Source organism: Coregonus clupeaformis, chromosome 17 (assembly GCF_020615455.1).
Source record: "Coregonus clupeaformis isolate EN_2021a chromosome 17, ASM2061545v1, whole genome shotgun sequence".
Lineage (NCBI taxonomy): Eukaryota > Metazoa > Chordata > Actinopteri > Salmoniformes > Salmonidae > Coregonus > Coregonus clupeaformis.
Window position 1 is genome coordinate 49,090,139 of NC_059208.1, and position 18,605 is coordinate 49,108,743.

Here is an 18,605-nt window from a genome sequence, read left to right on the forward strand (position 1 = left end):
ACCAGCCTGTACCAGGCAGGATGGGTCCATGAACTCATGCTGCTTACGTCAAATCCTGACTCTGCCATCAGCATGACGCAACAGGGACCGGGATTCGTCGGACCAGGCAATGTTTTTCCAGTCCTCAATTGTCCAGTGTTGGTGATTGTGTGCCAACTGGAGCCACTTCTTCTTGTTTTTAGCTGATAGGAGTGGAACCCGGTGTGGTCGTCTGCTGCAATAGCCCATCCGTGACAAGGACCGACAAATTGTTCCGAGATGCCGTTCTGCACACCACTGTTGTACTGCACCGTTATTTGTCGGTTTGTGGCCCGCCTGTTAGCTTGCATGATTCTTGCCATTCTCCTTCGACCTCTCTCATCAACGAGCAGTTTACCTAATAAACTGTCCAGTAGTGTTTTATTACACACAAATTATTAAACACACACACACAGAAACACACTCACAGGGCTGGCCCTAGACTTTTGGGTGCCCTAAGCGAAATGTTGCACCTCACGGGCAAAACATTTTAGTCCCCCCTCTCTTGTCGGTGAAGAGAAGGGGGAAAAAAGTGTATAATGAATTTCCTGCAATTCTACAAATTTTTCCGTGGGGCGCAGAGAAGATTTAACAATTTTATAACTAATTTCATGCAATTCTACTAATTTTGCAATGGGGCAGAGAGAACATTTAGCAGTTTTATAGTTAATTTCCTGAAATTCTACACATTTTGCCATAGGGTGGAGAGACATTTTTGCAGTTTAAAACGAATTTCCTGCAATTTTCCAAATGTTGCCATGAATTTTGCCATGACCATGTTAATATGATAGCTTAGTGAGAGTAAATAAAAACAATGTGCGCCCCCTGGAGGTCAGGGCCCATGGGCACGAGCCCTTCTTGCCCGCTCGATAATTCAACTAAGTGTAGATAGCTGGCTAGACTCACTTAACAATAAATACATAAAAATTGGCCTAATTTAGCGACTGTCTGTGACTGACATAACGAGAAAAACTTCTGATAAACAACCAAATTTCTAAATGGCACCTGCTGTATTCTACTATTCTAACTCTCAACAGTAAGTTGAGACCCGACAGAGGTTTTTTGGGGGGGGGTTGGGGGCCCCTTAGCGGACGGGGCCCTAAGCGGCTTATGCCCAGGGCCGGCCCTACAAACGCACACACACACATACTCTCAGAACGTGAGCTGTGTGTGTAACAGTGTGTGTTGTCACCCTGCTGTAGGTCTCCCCTCCATGCGGCAGCATTCTCGGACCATGTGGAGTGTGTGTCCTTGTTGTTGAGTCACGGTGCGCAGGCGAACACCTCCGACACACACACACGGACCACACCGCTGATGATGGCAGCGCACAATGGACAGACCAACGCTGTAGGTCAGTACACACTCTCTACCCCTCCTCCTCTCGTCCCCTCTACCTATCCCTCATCCCTTACCTCTTCTGATATAACTGTTTGCTGGTCTCTCTCTCTCGCTCTCTCTCGCTCTCTCTCTCTCTCATATAGAGGTGTTGGTGAGCAGTGCTAAGGCAGACCTCACACTACAGGATACTAACAAGAACACAGCCCTTCACCTGGCATGTAGCAAGGTAATACACACACAAGCACCATACAATGCCTTGCAAAAGTATTCATCCCCCTTGCCGTTTTTCCTATTTTGTTGCATTACAACCTGTAATTTTAAATGGATTTTTATTTGGATTTCATGTAATGGACATACACAAAATAGTCCAAATTGGTGAAGTTAAATGAAAAAAAATAACTTGTTTCAAAAAATTCTAAAAAATTCATAACGGAAAAATGGTGCGTGCATATGTATTCACCCCCTTTGCTATGAAGCCCCTAAATAAGATCTGGTGCAACCAATTACCTTCAGAAGTCACATAATTAGTTAAATAAAATCCACCTGTGTGCAATCGAAGTGTCACATGATCTCAGTATATATATACACCTGTTCTGAAAGGCCCCAGAGTCTGCAACACCACTAAGCAAGGGGCACCACCAAGCAAGTGGCACCATGAAGACCAAGGAGCTCTCCAAACAGGTCAGGGACAAAGTTGTGAAGAAGTACAGATCAGGGTTGGGTTATAAAAAAATATCAGAAGCACCATTAAATCCATTATAAAAAAATGGAAAGAATATGGCAAACCTGCCAAGAGAGGGCCGCCCACCAAAACTCACAGACCAGGCAAGGAGGGCATTAATCAGAGAGGCAACAAAGAGACCAAAGATAACCCACAGCGGAGATTGGAGTATCTGTCCATAGGACCACTTTAAGCCGTACACTCCTCAGAGCTGGGCTTTACAGAAGAGTGGCCAGAAAAAAGCCATTGCTTAAAGAAACAAACAAACAAACAAAAGGCATGTGGGAGACTCCCCAAACATATGGAAGAAGGTACTCTGGTCAGATGAGACTAGAATTGCGCTTTTTGGCCATCAAGGAAAACGCTATGTCTGGCGCAAACCCAACACCTCATCACCCCAAGAACACCATCCCCACAGTGAAGCATGGTGGTGGCAGCATCATGCTGTGGGGATGTTTTTCATCGGCAGGGACTGGGAGACTGGTCAGAATTGAAGGAATGATGGATGGCGCTAAATACAGGGACATTCTTGAGGAAAACCTGTTTCAGTCTTCCAGAGATTTGAGACTGGGACGGAGGTTCACCTTCCAGCAGAACAATGACCCTAAGCATACTGCTAAAGCAATAATCGAGTGGTTTAAGGGGAAACATTTAAATGTCTTGGAATGGCCTAGTCAAAGCCCAGACCTCAATCCAATTGAGAATCTGTGGTATGACTTAAATATTGCTGTACACCAGTGGAACCCATCCAACTTGAAGGAGCTGGAGCAGTTTTGCCTTGAAGAATGGGCAAAAATCCCAGTGGCTAGATGTGCCAAGCTTTAGAGACATACCCCAAGAGACTTGCAGTTGTAATTGCTGCAAAAGGTGGCTCTACAAAGTATTGACTTCGGGGGTGACGAATAGTTATGCACGCTCAAGTTCAGTTTTTTTGTCTTATTTCTTGTTTGTTTCACAATAGAAAATATGTTGCATCTTCAAAGTGGTAGGCATGTTGTGTAAATCAAATGATACAAACCCCCCCAAAAATCTATTTTAATTCCAGGTTGTAAGGCAACAAAATTGGGAAAATGCTAAGGGGTGAATACTTTCGCAAGCCACTGTATATTGTTAATCAAATCACTGTTTGTTAAATGTTTTACCCTCTCTCTATCCATCTCTCTCTCTCTCCATCAGGGCCATGAGACTAGTGCGTTGTTGATACTAGAGAAGATATCAGACAGAAACTTTATCAACTGCACCAACACTTCTCTACAGACGTACGTACCCTGAATGATTTTCATAAATGGAACACACCACAACACCAACATGCACAGTGTTATTAGTTAGCATGTTATTAGGCTAGTATGACTTCACTCGGCGTGCGTGTCTGTCTCTCACCCTCTTTCTCCTCTCTCTCACGACCTCTCTCAGGCCCCTCCATGTAGCAGCTAGGAATGGTCTGACTGTAGTGGTTCAGGAGCTGCTGGGGAAAGGAGCCAGTGTTCTAGCGGTGGATGAGAATGGTCAGTATCATAATACTGTCACAAACACACCCTCAAACTCTCATACATACTGACACGCAAGCATACATACACACACACACACACACACACATACAGGCCGGTCCTGGCCAATATGCCGCACAAGGCGAGACCCCAAAAATTGCCGCCCTCCTCTTATACCCGCAAAGTAGTTTAGTAGACTAGGCTATAGCCTACAGCAGGGATCATCAACTAGATTCAGCCGTGGGCCGATTTTCTTCTTGAGCGGATGGTCAGGGGGCCGGAACATAATTACAAATAATTTGTAGACTGCAAATTGACCGCAAGAAGCCCAAACGGATATAATATTTAACTAAACACAATCATTTTTAAACCTTGCTTACATTTGTTTATGATCACATATCTCTCTATTATGTGTAGGAATACTTTGGAACAGATTTCCAAAATAAAAAAAAATCAGAAAACTTGGGGGGCCGTCAGTTGGGGAACCCTGGCCTACAGTGGGGGGCCGTCAGTTGGGGAACCCTGGCCTACAGTGGGGGGCCGTCAGTTGGGGAACCCTGGCCTACAGTGGGGGGCCGTCAGTTGGGGAACCCTGGCCTACAGTGGGGGGGCCGTCAGTTGGGGAACCCTGGCCTACAGTGGGGGGCCGTCAGTTGGGGAACCCTGGCCTACAGTGGGGGGCCGTCAGTTGGGGAACCCTGGCCTACAGTGGGGGGCCGTCAGTTGGGGAACCCTGGCCTACAGTGGGGGGGCCGTCAGTTGGGGAACCCTGGCCTACAGTGGGGGGCCGTCAGTTGGCGAACCCTGGCCTACAGTGGGGGCCGTCAGTTGGGGAACCCTGGCCTACAGTGGGGGGCCGTCAGTTGGGGAACCCTGGCCTACAGTGGGGGGCCGTCAGTTGGGGAACCCTGGCCTACAGTGGGGGGCCGTCAGTTGGGGAACCCTGGCCTACAGTGGGGGGCCGTCAGTTGGGGAACCCTGGCCTACAGTGGGGGGCCGTCAGTTGGGGAACCCTGGCCTACAGTGGGGGCCGTCAGTTGGGGAACCCTGGCCTACAGTGGGGGGGCCGTCAGTTGGGGAACCCTGGCCTACAGTGGGGGGGCCGTCAGTTGGGGAACCCTGGCCTACAGTGGGGGGCCGTCAGTTGGGGAACCCTGGCCTACAGTGGGGGGCCGTCAGTTGGGAACCCTGGCCTACAGTGGGGGGGCCGTCAGTTGGGGAACCCTGGCCTACAGTGGGGGCCGTCAGTTGGGGGAACCCTGGCCTACAGTGGGGGCCGTCAGTTGGGGAACCCTGGCCTACAGTGGGGGGCCGTCAGTTGGGGAACCCTGGCCTACAGTGGGGGCCGTCAGTTGGGGAACCCTGGCCTACAGTGGGGGCCGTCAGTTGGGGAACCCTGGCCTACAGTGGGGGGCCGTCAGTTGGGGAACCCTGGCCTACAGTGGGGGGCCGTCAGTTGGGGAACCCTGGCCTACAGTGGGGGGCCGTCAGTTGGGGAACCCTGGCCTACAGTGGGGGGCCGTCAGTTGGGGAACCCTGGCCTACAGTGGGGGGCCGTCAGTTGGGGAACCCTGGCCTACAGTGTCGGCCCGTCCATGTGGAAGCCTACCGTTTGTAAAACATGCAGTTGCGTTGGCTTTATAGTCCTGATACCTGACAGACTTGACTAATAATTTTTGTATATGGGAATTTAATCGCAAAAGGTATTTTTATGTGCGCTATGTCATCACACACAGTGTTTTATCCGCAACAAGTCAATTTGATGTTAACGATTCTGTGGTGGGAAAATGCGCTCATTTCTTTTCCTAAGTGAATCTGAAAATATTCGCATTGAAAATCTATCGCCAATTGGATGGAAACCTAGCTACAGTTTTTTTTTTTTTTTGGGTCCAACACTCACCCCCTCGATAATCACCAAGCCTCGGTGTGAAAGAGCAAAATGTCATGCTCTGAGGATCCCATATATCCAGTGGGAACGTCATAAAATACCTGAACACTTTTCCCTTGCGCAAAACAGCTGTGTCTGTCCCAAGCTCACTGGTGCAATAAACTCTTAGGGCCCAGCTAGTTGTTGCAAGTTTGCTATAGTGACCCCTTTGGGACATACCCAGTTGATTGATTTTATACAATGTTGCACTTCATTAGCAAATGCTCAAATCAAGACCGATAGCAAGGGAGGCAGACAGGCGGAGTAGAGAGTTGAATACGATTGAAAGAAACTGCATTTGTCAGCTTTATGTATTTTTACTTAGTTGACAATGAAAGTTATAGGCCTACTCTTGCATTGGCCTATAGGCAATCTCTGAGTTCCATGTGCTCATTTCTTTAGCTGCCAATAGCTCACGGTGTATCAATGTGTCAATATGGCAGATGCTGGTGCTCTCGCATTAGTTGAATTTTAACTTTTAGATTTTTATTATTAACCACGTGACAATGATGTTGAGAAACAAAATGTTATTATTAAAATGAAACTGTTCCATCTCTATCAGGCATAACATTATCTTGGAAAATGCAGTTCGTATTTTCTTCTCAGCCATGATCAGCTTAGAAATTGACTAATTGCCTAATTTCATTCCATAGGCTATTGTCCATTTTACTTTGACCTCTCCTGTTTTTAGGATGTGGTGTGTTTGTTAACATGTTAATTAATAATCACATCGATGCGATTTTTTTATTTATAAAAAATAGGGCGCCATTTCGGCTATTTCATTGGAAACACGCATGATGTAGGCCTAAAAAGTGTCTGTATCGTGACATTGTCATAAATTTGGTCTCCCTGCAGGCTACAGAAAAGGCCACAGAGGCTACAGTTGAAGTCGGAAGTTTACATACACCTTAGCCAAAAACATTTAAACTCAGTTTTTCACAATTCCTGACATTTAATCCTAGTAAAAATTCCCTGTCTTAGGTCAATTAGGATCACCACTTTATTTTAAGAATGTGAAATGTCAGAATGATAGTAGAGAGAATTATTTATTTCAGCTTTATTTCTTTCATAACATTCCCAGTGGGTCAGCAGTTTACATACACTCAATTAGTATTTGGTAGCATTGCCCTTAAATTGTTTAACTTGGGTCAAACGTTTTGGGTAGCCTTCCACAAGTGGGTCAGCAGTTTACATACACTCAATTAGTATTTGGTAGCATTGCCCTTAAATTGTTTAACTTGGGTCAAACGTTTTGGGTAGCCTTCCACAAGTGGGTCAGAAGTTTACATACACTCAATTAGTATTTGGTAGCATTGCCTTTAAATTGTTTAACTTGGGTCAAACGTTTCGGGTAGCCTTCCACAAGCTTCCCACAATAAATTGGGTGAATTTTGGCCCATTCCTCCTGACAGAGCTGGTGTAACTGAGTCAGGTTTGTAGGCCTCCTTGCTCGCACATGCTTTTTCAGTTCTGCCTACACATTTTCTATAGGATTGAGGTCAGGGTTTTGTGATGGCCACTCCAATACCTTGACTTTGTTGTCCTTAAGCCATTTTGCCACAACTTTGGAAGTATGCTTGGGGTCATTGTCCATTTGGAAGACTCATTTGCGACCAAGCTTTAACTTCCTGACTGATGTCTTGAGATGTTGCTTCAATATATCCACATAATTTTCCTTCCTCATGATGCCATCTATTTTATGAAGTGCACCATTCCCTCCTGCAGCAAAGCACTCCCACAGCATGATGCTGCCACCCCCGTGCTTCACGGTTGGGATGGTGTTCTTCGGCTTGCAAGCGCTGGCTTTTTCCTCCAAACATAACGATGGTCATTATGGCCAAACAGTTATATTTTTGTTTCATCAGACCAGAGGACATTTCTCCAAAAAGTACTATCTTCGTCCTCATGTGCAGTTGCAAACCGTAGTCTGGCTTTTTTATGGCGGTTTTGGAGCAGTGGCTTCTTCCTTGCTGAGCGGCCTTTCAGGATATGTCGATATAGGACTTGTTTTAGTGTGGATATAGATAAGTTTGTACCTGTTTCCTCCAGCATCTTCACAAGGTAATTTGCTGTTGTTCTGGGAATGATTTGCACTTTTCGCACCAAAGTACGTTCATCTCTAGGAGACAGAACACGTCTCCTTCCGGAGCGGTATGACGGCTGCGTGGTCCCATGGTGTTTATACTTGCGTGCTATTGTTTGTACAGATGAACGTGGTACCTTCAGGCGTTTGGAAATTGCTCCCAAGGATTAACTAGACTTGTGGAGGTCTACAATTTTTTTTCTGAGGTCTTGGCTGATTTATTTTTATTTTCCCATGATGTTAAGCAAAGAGGCACTGAGTTTGAAGGTAGGCCTTGAAATACATCCTCAGGTAGACCTCCAATTGACTCAAATGATGTAAATTAGCCTATCAGAAGCTTCTAAAGCATTACATAATTTTCTGGAATTTTCCAAGTTGTTTAAAGGCACAGTCAACTTAGTGTATGTAAACTTCTGACCCACTGGAATTGTGATAGTGAATTATAAGTAAAATAATCTGTCTGCAAACAATTGTTGGAAAAATTACTTGTGTCATGCACAAAGTAGATGTCCTAACCGACTTGCCAAAACTATAGTTTGTTAACAAGAAATTTGTGGAGTGGTTGAAAAACAAGTTTTAATTACTCCAACCTAAGTGTATGTAGACTTCCGACTTCAACTGTACATACTCTTTCTACCGTATAGGCTAGGCCAGGGTTACCCAACCCTCTCTTCAGGCCTGATTCAATTAGTCAACTAATCATCAAGCCTTTGACTAATTTAATCAGGTGTACCAGTTTAGGGTTAAAGCAAAAATGTGAAACGTCTGGGGGGGGGGGGAAGAGGGTTGGGAAACCCTGGGCTAGCCTACATGATATATGTTAGATGACTGACAGAGCATTGTTGGAGCAGCGCTGCGTCTCCAACAGCACCATGGGGAGGCACGCTGTGCATGGACAAGATACATATTTTTCCTTTGGCAAAGTGGGTACTGCTTATCTTGGACCGGCATCACTTTAATAGCCCATATGCCACTGGGTGAGAGAAGTTTTCATTGTTTTGGGGCAGAATTATGTGAGGTGTTATGTTGTTGGGGGTGTGTATTGGTCAGTTTACCTTGGAAAATGCTGCCCTCGTCAATCTGCCGCCTAATCCTGCCTAATGGGGGGGCCTGCCCTGCACACACTCACCCTCCCTTTCTCTCTCCCCCCTAGGTTATACTCCAGCCCTGTCCTGTGCACCTAACAGAGATGTAGCCGACTGTCTCACTCTCATTCTTAACTCCATGCTGCCCGCCTCTCCCCTGGTCTCAATAGCAACACTTCATGCTTCCCCTCGTGTCACCGTGGCAACGCTTCAATCTGTCAATCACTACTCCAACCACCAATCAAAAGGAGTAGCATTTGAGTCCCCTCCCCCTCTGAGGCCTGACCACACCTCTTACTGCAGGCAGGACCGCCTACTCTGTGTTTCCCCCGACGACGATAACGAATTTAACGACTCTGATTCTGAGACCTACTGAAGACACGCCTACTTTGGATATACCTCCTCCTCTTTGGCAGGATTTTAGGAATCTACTCTCTAAACCACTCACTCCACTACATTCTGTCCTCTCGTCCCTTACCAAGAAGAGCTTTAATACTAAAGGAAAACGAGGACTGGAGTCTTCTGGACTGGGTGGCAAGGGTGGGTAGCTCCAGTCCTCTAGGATTGGTCTGCTACCAAACATCTGCCCTATGACAATGAAAGGGCTGGGGCTGTACGTATGGAGAGAGCAGAGGGACAAGCCTAGCCAAACGGACCAACAGACTTTACAGCTCTACTTTCTCCTTTCCTCTGTATCTCCAGATCTCTTCCTTTAGGGGTTTTCTGGATACCAGTCTGTTCTAGCCTGGGTACCAGTGTGTTTAGCTAATATTCCACTCCTTGTACTCCGTGTCAAATGCCAAAGCTGTTTAGCATGACAGGAGTGGAATGATAACTAGAATAAAACTAGTCTGTTTAGCTAAGAGTTTAATTTATTATAATGGACAAACAGAGACAGAATTTATCACTGTTCACCTCCTAATGCTGAGTCAATACTGAATCTCACAGGAGAGTTATAATACTAGTTACTACTGTCTGATTCATAGTTGATTCCTCCAGGAGAGGAGTTAGTAAGGCCTCAGTCACTAAGGTACGGTCAGTTTTAACACTTCACACCCTAAACATTTCTACACTGTACCTGAGAAAGGAAACACGAGTGTGCATGTGTGAAACGTTGCCTTTTTCAGGGGACAGAAGTCTAAAGACAGAATATGGACTTAATATGGTGCAATGTTCTTAATAATGACAACGAATAAAACAATTAGTTTATTTTAAAATGCCTGAGTTCTCCAAATTAGTGGGAATAGATGAAGCACATGTATGCACTACATAAGGAATAGGGGGTGCGTCCCAATAACTTCCTTCGGTGTGCACTTGTTCACTTTCCTTCAATGATTTGTAAGGAAATGACTAGTATATAACCCATGCCTACACCAAGCCAATGCTTTTGGTAGTGCACACTTCAGGAGGAATAGGTGGTGTGCACACTTCAGGAGGAATAGGTGGCATGCACACTACATGGGGAATAGGTGGCATGATGTATTCAACTATATTATAGGGAACAGTCATGATGTGGTCCACTTTAAAGGGAAAAGGGTGTCATTTTAGACAACAGAAACGGTACAGAGAACAACATTTACTCTCTCACACACCCTAGTCCTGGTCGTACACCCTGCCGTAGAGACATGCGGTCACCAGCCCGACGGTCATCCCTGAGTGTTCCATGACCACTCGACCATCTGTAGTCTTCTCGATCAGGTCGGGTCGATCTACAACCATGCCGCTACCTAGCATAGATGGGTAAACGTAACGCGTTCCGAACTTCCCCTCCAACCGGAAGTCCACTCTAGACTCTGCCTCCTCCACTCCTTTTCCACAGGAGCTGAACTCCGACCCCGAGCAGCGGACCAACGCACACACCTGGAGGGGGAGGGGTTCATCATTAATGCCATGAGCCGACTGGGTGAAAAATCTGTTGATGTGCCCTTGAGCAAGGCACTTAACCCTAATTGCTCCTGTAAGTCACTCGATAAGAGCGTCTGCTAAATGACTAAAATGTAAATTTAAGACCACAGCTGGAGAATTAAATAAAACACACATTGCATGTATACACCAACACAGGATCCCTACCAGTTCCAAATCTAAGTTGTAATCAGGGTTGGGTCAATTCCATTTCAATTCAGAAAGTAAACCAAATTCCAATTTTACATTTCTCATTCATTTACATTTCAGTGTACTTCCTGAATTGACTGGAATTTAAATGGAATTGACCCAAACCCTGGTTGTAATGCATGCATGTAATGTAAATGTTTCTCCCTACCTGCAAGGCATAATGGCTGGCACCTGTGTGATTGCCAGCGAACGCCCCTAGAGCATAGAGCTCTGTATTGCCACCCTGTGTGGACCGTCGGTACTGCAGGTGGCAGCAGAGTGGACCATTGCACACAGTCAGCTGACCCTCTGAATCAAGCAGCAGGACGAAGGAGAACGGGTCACCCGTCATAGAGGCATTGAATCGAGAAGGGGAGGGAGTGGGGGAAGGGGAGGGAGTGGTAGACAGGGAAGGAAGAACGGCAGAGAGAGGTTCACCCTCTCCTCCTGTCTCCCCCTGCCCCTTTGCCTGCTTCTGTGTTGCCAGCCAGTCACTGTCCAGTACAGGTATCCTCAACACCAGCAGCTTCCCATCCTCTGGCTCCCCAGGGGGGTGGAAGGCGTGGTGGTAGATGGAAGTACTAGGGGTGAAGATGCCGCTGCCCGTCATGGCCTTGCTGTCATGCCTGAGGTTAGCCGCCAGCAGAGTGACGTTAGCTCCCAGACTGACCGCTCTCTGGAACTGAACCGCTGTTAGTAGAGGAAGCGTATTTATCCAGGCTGTGGGGAAGACCATCTGTCTGATACCCTGGGGGGGGAGGGGGGAGAGAGAGAGACATTAACAGACTTTTGATGAATTAATTTGGATCCATAATGAAACATTGTGGGAAAAGGTGTGTGTGTACCTGCTCCAGTAGCCTGATAGTAGGGTCGTAAAACATGATGTCGAAGCAGGTGAACACCCCAAACCGTCCGGCGAATGGCGTGTCAAAGGTCACCACCTCTAGTCTGGGCGGGGTATTGAATTCCTTCTCGATGAACAGGTTTTGTTTGTGGTAGCGAGCCGCCAGGGAACCATCAGACCTGCAGTGAATGGGAAAATAAAATTAATGTTAATCTATATAACCCAAATCATCGTGTAAAAGTAATACAATTGTTATACAAATCAAATAAAGTCCTATAGAGAATGGTTGATGGTATGGTGCACTTTGGGCGAAAAGCAAAAACATAATTGAAAGTCCCTCCTGTATAACTAAAAAGCTTCTGGAAATCAATACAAATGAACACCCCTATTCCAAGAGAACCTCTGGAGGTTTACAATACATGTAGTGCTCCCCGTACAATACATTTTTCTCACAGGATCAACAAACGTGTTTAAAACAAAACATTTACTACCAACCTGAAGACTACATCAGTGTTGAACTGCCAGTGCCCGTCGGGGGGACAGGGGGGGTGAGAGGGCAGGGCTGGAGGTCAGGCATGTTGGCCACCAGGTAGAGTTGGTGATGTCGAGCCATGCAGCTCAAACTCTGGAGGACCTGAGAGAGAACAGGGCAGAACACGCATTAACATTTGATGACGTTAGATATGGATCCACAGTGGTAAGTAAAGGTGTGAATTTATACCTCAGTGTGATTGTGTCTGTCAGGCTGTGTACAGGGGTTCCAGTCCTCAGTCAGTGGGTCAGGGATGGTCTCTAGGTAACCAAAGATGGACAGACGACTGAAGTTGAACCCATGGATACCATCCTCTGGAAATACTATGATATGAGCCCCCTGGAAGAGAGAGTTGGAGAGAGTATCTATGTTTGCTTTGGCAATGTATAACACTTTCCATGCCAATAAAGGCTTTTGAGAAAGAGAAAGATGCGTGGAGGTTGTTTCTCTGTGTGTTGTGAAGGAACAAGGTGTACCATACCTGTTCTGCCGCCCGCGCGGCCTGCTCCTCATAGACCTTCAGGTTCCTCATCATGTGTTTGAGCGCCGCGTCCCGGGACAGAGGCACGTGCGGCTCCGGGTTCAGAATCACCCGGTGCTCATAGACCGCGGCCACGTAGGATGGGTCGGGAGTCCCCTCTGTCCTGTCCCCAGCCCGGGTTAACGTTACCGGGGACAGATGGAGAACAGCCACCACCACTGCCAGGAGGACACGGAGGGACATGGCGGAATGACCAGTGCCCAGGAACTTCTGACTTCTTATAGTCAGAACGATTCGTTGAACAAATATACTGAAAAATATATATAAATGCAACAACTTCAAAGATTTTACTGAGTTACAGTTCATAGAAGGAAATCAATCAATTGAAATAAATAAATTAGACCCTTATCCATGGATTTCACGTGACTGGGCAGAGGCGCAGCCAATCGGGTGCACCTGTGTAATGATCATGCTGTTTAATCAGTTCTTGATATGCCACACCTGTCAGGTGGATGGATTTTCCAGGCAAAGGAGAAATGCTCACTAACAGGGATGTAAACAAATTTGTGCACAAAATTTGAGAGAAATAAGCTTTTTGTAAATATGGAAAATTTCTGGGATATTTTATTTCACCTTATTAAAAATGGGACCAACACTTTACATGTTGCGTTTATATTTTTGTTCAGTATAATACCTTGAGGTTGTTTTTGACTAATTCTTACCTGCTTCACAATAAAATTTTGAGTTTCGCAGAAGTCTAGTCGTTGATTAAATCGATACAATATTAACACGTTGTTGTTACATTGTAACTAGCTACTGTATCGCAAATTAATTTGTATTGTTCCTACGGGTTGAATCCTTGCAGTTGGTTGTTTGGAAAGTGCACCGGTCTTTGTTCCAGCCTTCGGTGATTGGCTGGTCTGAGGGCGTGTTCTCCTGTGTCAGCCCATGCAGTACTGCAGCATGACCGCTACGGGGCAGCAGCTCACTGTAAATATCATGGAGCTAGTTAGAGGATGCAACATTGTATTTGCCTATTATGGCGTATGTGAGAGCATGGTGTCGAGGTGACTAGTACGGGCTATCTCCCACAAGTTCCTTCTAGGTTCACTCAAGTACAGCTAGAGGTGCAGTTGTTAGCTAGCAATTTCTGCCCTGCTAGAGCTGCCCCGGTCAACTGTAAGTGCTGTTATTGTGAAGTGGAAATGTCTAGGAGCAACAACGGCTCAGCTGCGAAGTGGTAGGCCACACAAACTCACAGAATGAGACCTCCGAGTGCTGTAGCACGTAGAAATAGTCTCTCCTCGGTTACAACACTCACTACCGAGTTCCAAACTGCCTCTGGAAGCAACGTCAGCACAATAACTGTTTGTAGGAATCTTCATGAAATGAGTTTCCATGGCCGAGCAGCCGCACACAAGTCTAAGATCCCCATGCGCAATGCTGTGCGTCGGCTGGAGTGGTGTTAAGCTCGCCGCCATTGGACTCTGGAGCAGTGCCTCTGCCCACACATATTGTCTCAATAAAATGTTCAATTTTTTATTCCCTTAAACACCAAGTTAGGCATAACTAACTTCAAAATAGGCCATCATCACTGTCAATCAGTGAATGACAATTCTTCACATTTTACTGGTGAAATGTCCAAACTGCCTCTGCATTTCAATCATTTGATCTCAATCAGTGTCATGGGAATATTTGAATATTTTAGTCATTTAGCAGACGCTCTTATCCAGAGCGACTTACAGTTAATGAGTGCATACATTTTCATACCGAATATGCATTTAGATCTTCTTGAATTACTGTTTCTTGAGCTAATTAGAGCAGATGGTGTTAAACTATAAGCCTTTCTGTACTTTGTTTCAATCAAATCATATATCCTGCCTAGTGGCGTGCTGTTCCGAGTTTTGGCCAGATGAGAAAAGAAATGTGACTACCATCCTAAAATCTCACTAGAAATGAGGTGTTTTTGGTTTAACAGTAGGCCAACATTATAGCCCTACTACTATGCTATGCTATCGTATTATATTAGGTTATGTTATGTAAAACACTAATTCATCATTATGTGATCATGCAGGACATTGATTCAGCTTCAGAAATAATTTTCCAGAAATATTTTTACCAGCTCTGTGTATTCTCAAATTGAGAAAAGTGAGGGAATGGAATGGGAATGGGAATGGCTACCTAGCACTCCAGCAGCACTACATCCCTGGGCCTACTGTAGCTCTGATTGGCTATGGCGCATTGGTCTGTGCACAGTCCGGACCCTGAGGTGCGTTCAGTTCGCTTGAATGTTTGCTACGTTGTGGAACGGTTTGTACTGAACAACACATTTCCCAAAATCGTTTTTAAACAGACTTTGAAGTACGTTTGCTCCCGTTGGGTGGGTGTGGCTTAAAGCAATGAGTGACATATTTAAAGAGAAGTGGCCATGCTGATAGCGTTCCCCAACCCACAACCCAACCCCTCCTCGTTTTTCAACTGGTAGTTCAGTACAGCACCGTTTCTGTTTAATTGTACTTTCCAGAACATAAAAACGTACACAGCCCTGGACAAGACAGACCAGTTTTTATTTGATTTGATTTACTACAGTGTCTATCAATTGTCCAAATGCACGGCCACTTTCCCGCTATATTGCTATAGAATTTTTTACAAATGCCTTACTCTACGTCATTCCCAAACATTATATGAAAGTATGAACACGTGAAAATGACCATATCTAAGTGCTCGCTTCTCAGAAAATGTAAAAAAAAAAAAGGCGTCATATTCTTCCTGGGGGTGTATATGAACAGATTTTTATAATTTTTCATGTTGCTAAAACGCTTTCAGTTCCACTTTAAGTGTGCATTTATACCCCCGAGCTCCCCTTTGGTTTTCTGCTTCATCCCACAATATGGTTAATTCTCATGAAACTGTCAAAAATACATACATTCTCAAGTGTCATTGTTCACAGCATTTTCTCTTGAATCACTGAGATTAGGATCTGTACTTATTTATTTCATAATTATTCTAGTTGATTTAAATCAGATATTATGTTTTTTACCAACATTTTCACAAAATTCTCATTACTGTAACAGTTTATAAACAAATCAATATTTCTAATATATTTTTTATTAGACAATTATTATAAAATAAAATCGGACTTTTCCCCAATTTGAGCTCTTTAGCCGTTTCGGTAATGAGAAGGCCAAGTGCGGAAAAGGGGGTGTTTGAGAATAAGAACCTTATTCTGAAAGGATATAAGCAAATACATTTACTTAACTTGTGATCATCTAAGTACTACTCCTCTAGATGATGCATCATGGGTGAATATAACTTTATTAAAACTGATTTGAGTTTTTACGGGAACTGGAAAAAGTGTTACATGTCCACAGACACTGTGTTGTACGTAAAAAATATGATAGTTTAATGTAAACTTAAACTAGTATACAATTTTTATGATTTATGGACGATCTATAGCAACATATTTTGTGTTTCATTCAAATAAATTAGATTTTCTCAATATTTTATTTTATGAAAATGACCAGAGAATTTAATCCGGAAGCATTTCGGGAATGAGAATTTGGGGTGAAAATGTACAAAATTCTGGCGAAAATTAAACATTTATTTAAAATAAGAAACTTTACCAAAAACTAAACATCTTAATCCTCAAAATGATAGTTGAATTTTGCAGATGCATTATGGTTTTGTAACTCTATTTGCTACAGACATTTTATAAACTGGTTTCATGAGAATCACCCATATTGTCTGGTAACACGTTACCCCGGGGTAGAGCCCTTTAACCTAAGTTTGTTAGTGTTATTTTCTTCTGAACACTTCTTTTAAACAAAGGAGTAACTATTTAAGAAAAACCAATAACACTTCTTGTTTGGTTCCTCAGTTTCACAACTGATGAATTTGATTAGTTTTTAACAATAATACTTGTTTTTTTCAGCAAAGGTTATTTGCTTTTTGAACTCTTTCACAAAACCGTTACAATTACTTCTAATAGTTCTACCTTATCATATAGCTTACCTCGTTACAACACTTCGAGTTGTCAATGCCCCAAATTCTGCAATCTGTTGACAATCAAGCTGCTTCTGCTTGGTCTGCCCCAAATATTCGTCCTTTCCGTGTCTAAAACATCAGTATATATACATTTCTTTCTCCCCAGCCCACGCCTTCCTTAAAGTTATACAACACTCCTTCCTCTTCACACGTGATGCTTATCAAGAAAAGTTAGGTAACACATTGTCCCCTTCACACGTGACGACGCTCTGCAGTGATGGCTTCTCCAAGGCCCGGGTGCTGTGCAGCAGTTCTATCAGCTCATACCCAGGGCTTGAGTTTGACGGGGGCGCTTCTATACAAGGTGAACTTCCGGCAGAGGAACATCAATGCATACTTGCACCGCACTTGCCACTTCCTCCCTGCCTTTAACTGGGTCGTGTAGTCTTTCAGCTGCTTGGGGCTGGCTCATCTTCTTGCTCCTCTTGTCCTTCCTCTTCTTAGAATTGACAGAATCCTGTTGGGAGACTGGAGGAGTCATCAGGTCACCAGGACTACGTCCATTCACGATAATGGGAAGCGCCATTGAGGCCATCTCCATTTTTAAGTAGTCAATATTATTCTTCTACTACTTCTATATGTTGGTAAACAAACTGAAAGGGTGCATACTGCCACCTGGAGTGTGTTGTTTGATGAACACGTATAAAGCCATGGTTGGCAATTTACTGCCACCTGCAGTTATGGAATATTTGCTCACGAGTATAATTAATTGGCTGGTCCCTCCTGATTACCTGGATGTAATTATGTGATCCTTCCTTAACCCATAGCAAGTCCCACCCAGTTGACTACTTGATAGATTAATTTGTGTATTAAAAATAATGACTAAAAGATTTCACCCCAAATACAGTAGAAATGTGTATACGATATTCAAATTATCATGTAGTGTCAACCCACTAACAGAGGGGGTACTAAACATTCAATGATAAAGAAGAAGGTGGGAACTGTTTTAAGAAAGCCACCTAAAGGTGGGAGGAGCATAGTGCCTTTGTTTGTCAAGAAGTATAAAACCAGTATGTATGTGTTTTTAGCGGAAGAGCTCTCTCCATGAATAAAAATACAGATAAGACTTGTGGGTTGTGGACCTTGAATCATTGATGATTAAAACCAGAGCCTTACAACCTCTGGTAATGATTCAAGCTTAGGGTGAATTAGAGATAGAAATTCACATGACAGATTGGTCCTTCGAGCCGGATCTTAATACATCTTTATCGTTCTAAAGACACCGAAATCCGTGCACGGGCGGTTGATAGCATCCGTAAAAGAGTCCTGGCCTTCGACGTTAAGGTTATAAACAGGCCGGTGATTACTCTTTATGAACGATAAAGACGTTAACAAGTTTGAAAAAGCATTTTAATCCAGACTGCGAGGAAAAGGTCAGTAATTTTTATTCATGGATTTTGGTAAAATGATTTGAACTTAGTTACCAAAGTCTCAAAGGAAGTAATAATTATTACGAAACAGGGAGGGTCCGCAATTGACCCTAGGTAAATAGCTATTACCAGAATAATCTAGTCCGAAATGACAAGGGGTGAAGGCCATCACCAATGTAAACTAGTTTTTTATTGAGACTGTATTGGGTACAGTACTACGATAAACAGGGAAAGGGATGATTTTCGTCGTGTGCTATGGATGGACGGGTCAAAAGTCGCGTAAACGACTGGGGATTTGCTAGAACTCTGTGTGTTTCATGAAACTAGAGCAGTTACGACCTCTAGGTTACAAATAGGTTTAGCAAATGATTGTATAATGTTGTGTACGTGTGAGACTTAAGAATCCATCAGTATACGTGATAATTATTTCTAGGAAGGAGCTAAAAAAATAGGTCGCGTGAGAAAAAATGGTTATCGACCCCTTTCATGAAACCGGAGTTTTAAATAAAAGCTCTGGGTTAGGGGTTAAATAATTTTATATGGTTAATTACAAAAGCAAATCATACGTTGGCTCAAAAGACGCA

At 44.2% G+C, this 18,605-nt stretch overlaps 1 protein-coding gene and 1 pseudogene across 2 annotated transcripts in view; one reads left to right on the forward strand and one right to left on the reverse strand.

Annotated features, from left to right (window-relative positions):
• Nucleotides 1-9,876, forward strand: part of LOC121586637 (serine/threonine-protein phosphatase 6 regulatory ankyrin repeat subunit A) — a 65,624-nt gene extending 55,748 nt beyond the window's left edge. For both annotated transcript variants that reach the window (XM_041903522.2, XM_041903521.2), the window contains exons 24-28: nucleotides 1,221-1,369; nucleotides 1,500-1,582; nucleotides 3,254-3,336; nucleotides 3,491-3,582; nucleotides 8,728-9,876. In XM_041903522.2, coding sequence (XP_041759456.1) covers nucleotides 1,221-1,369; nucleotides 1,500-1,582; nucleotides 3,254-3,336; nucleotides 3,491-3,582; nucleotides 8,728-9,035 — 715 coding nt within the window. In that variant the 3' untranslated portion in view covers nucleotides 9,036-9,876. The remainder of the gene's footprint in view (nucleotides 1-1,220; nucleotides 1,370-1,499; nucleotides 1,583-3,253; nucleotides 3,337-3,490; nucleotides 3,583-8,727) is intronic.
• Nucleotides 9,853-12,889, reverse strand: LOC121586638 (annotated as a pseudogene).
• Between the last annotated feature and the right edge of the window lie 5,716 nt (nucleotides 12,890-18,605).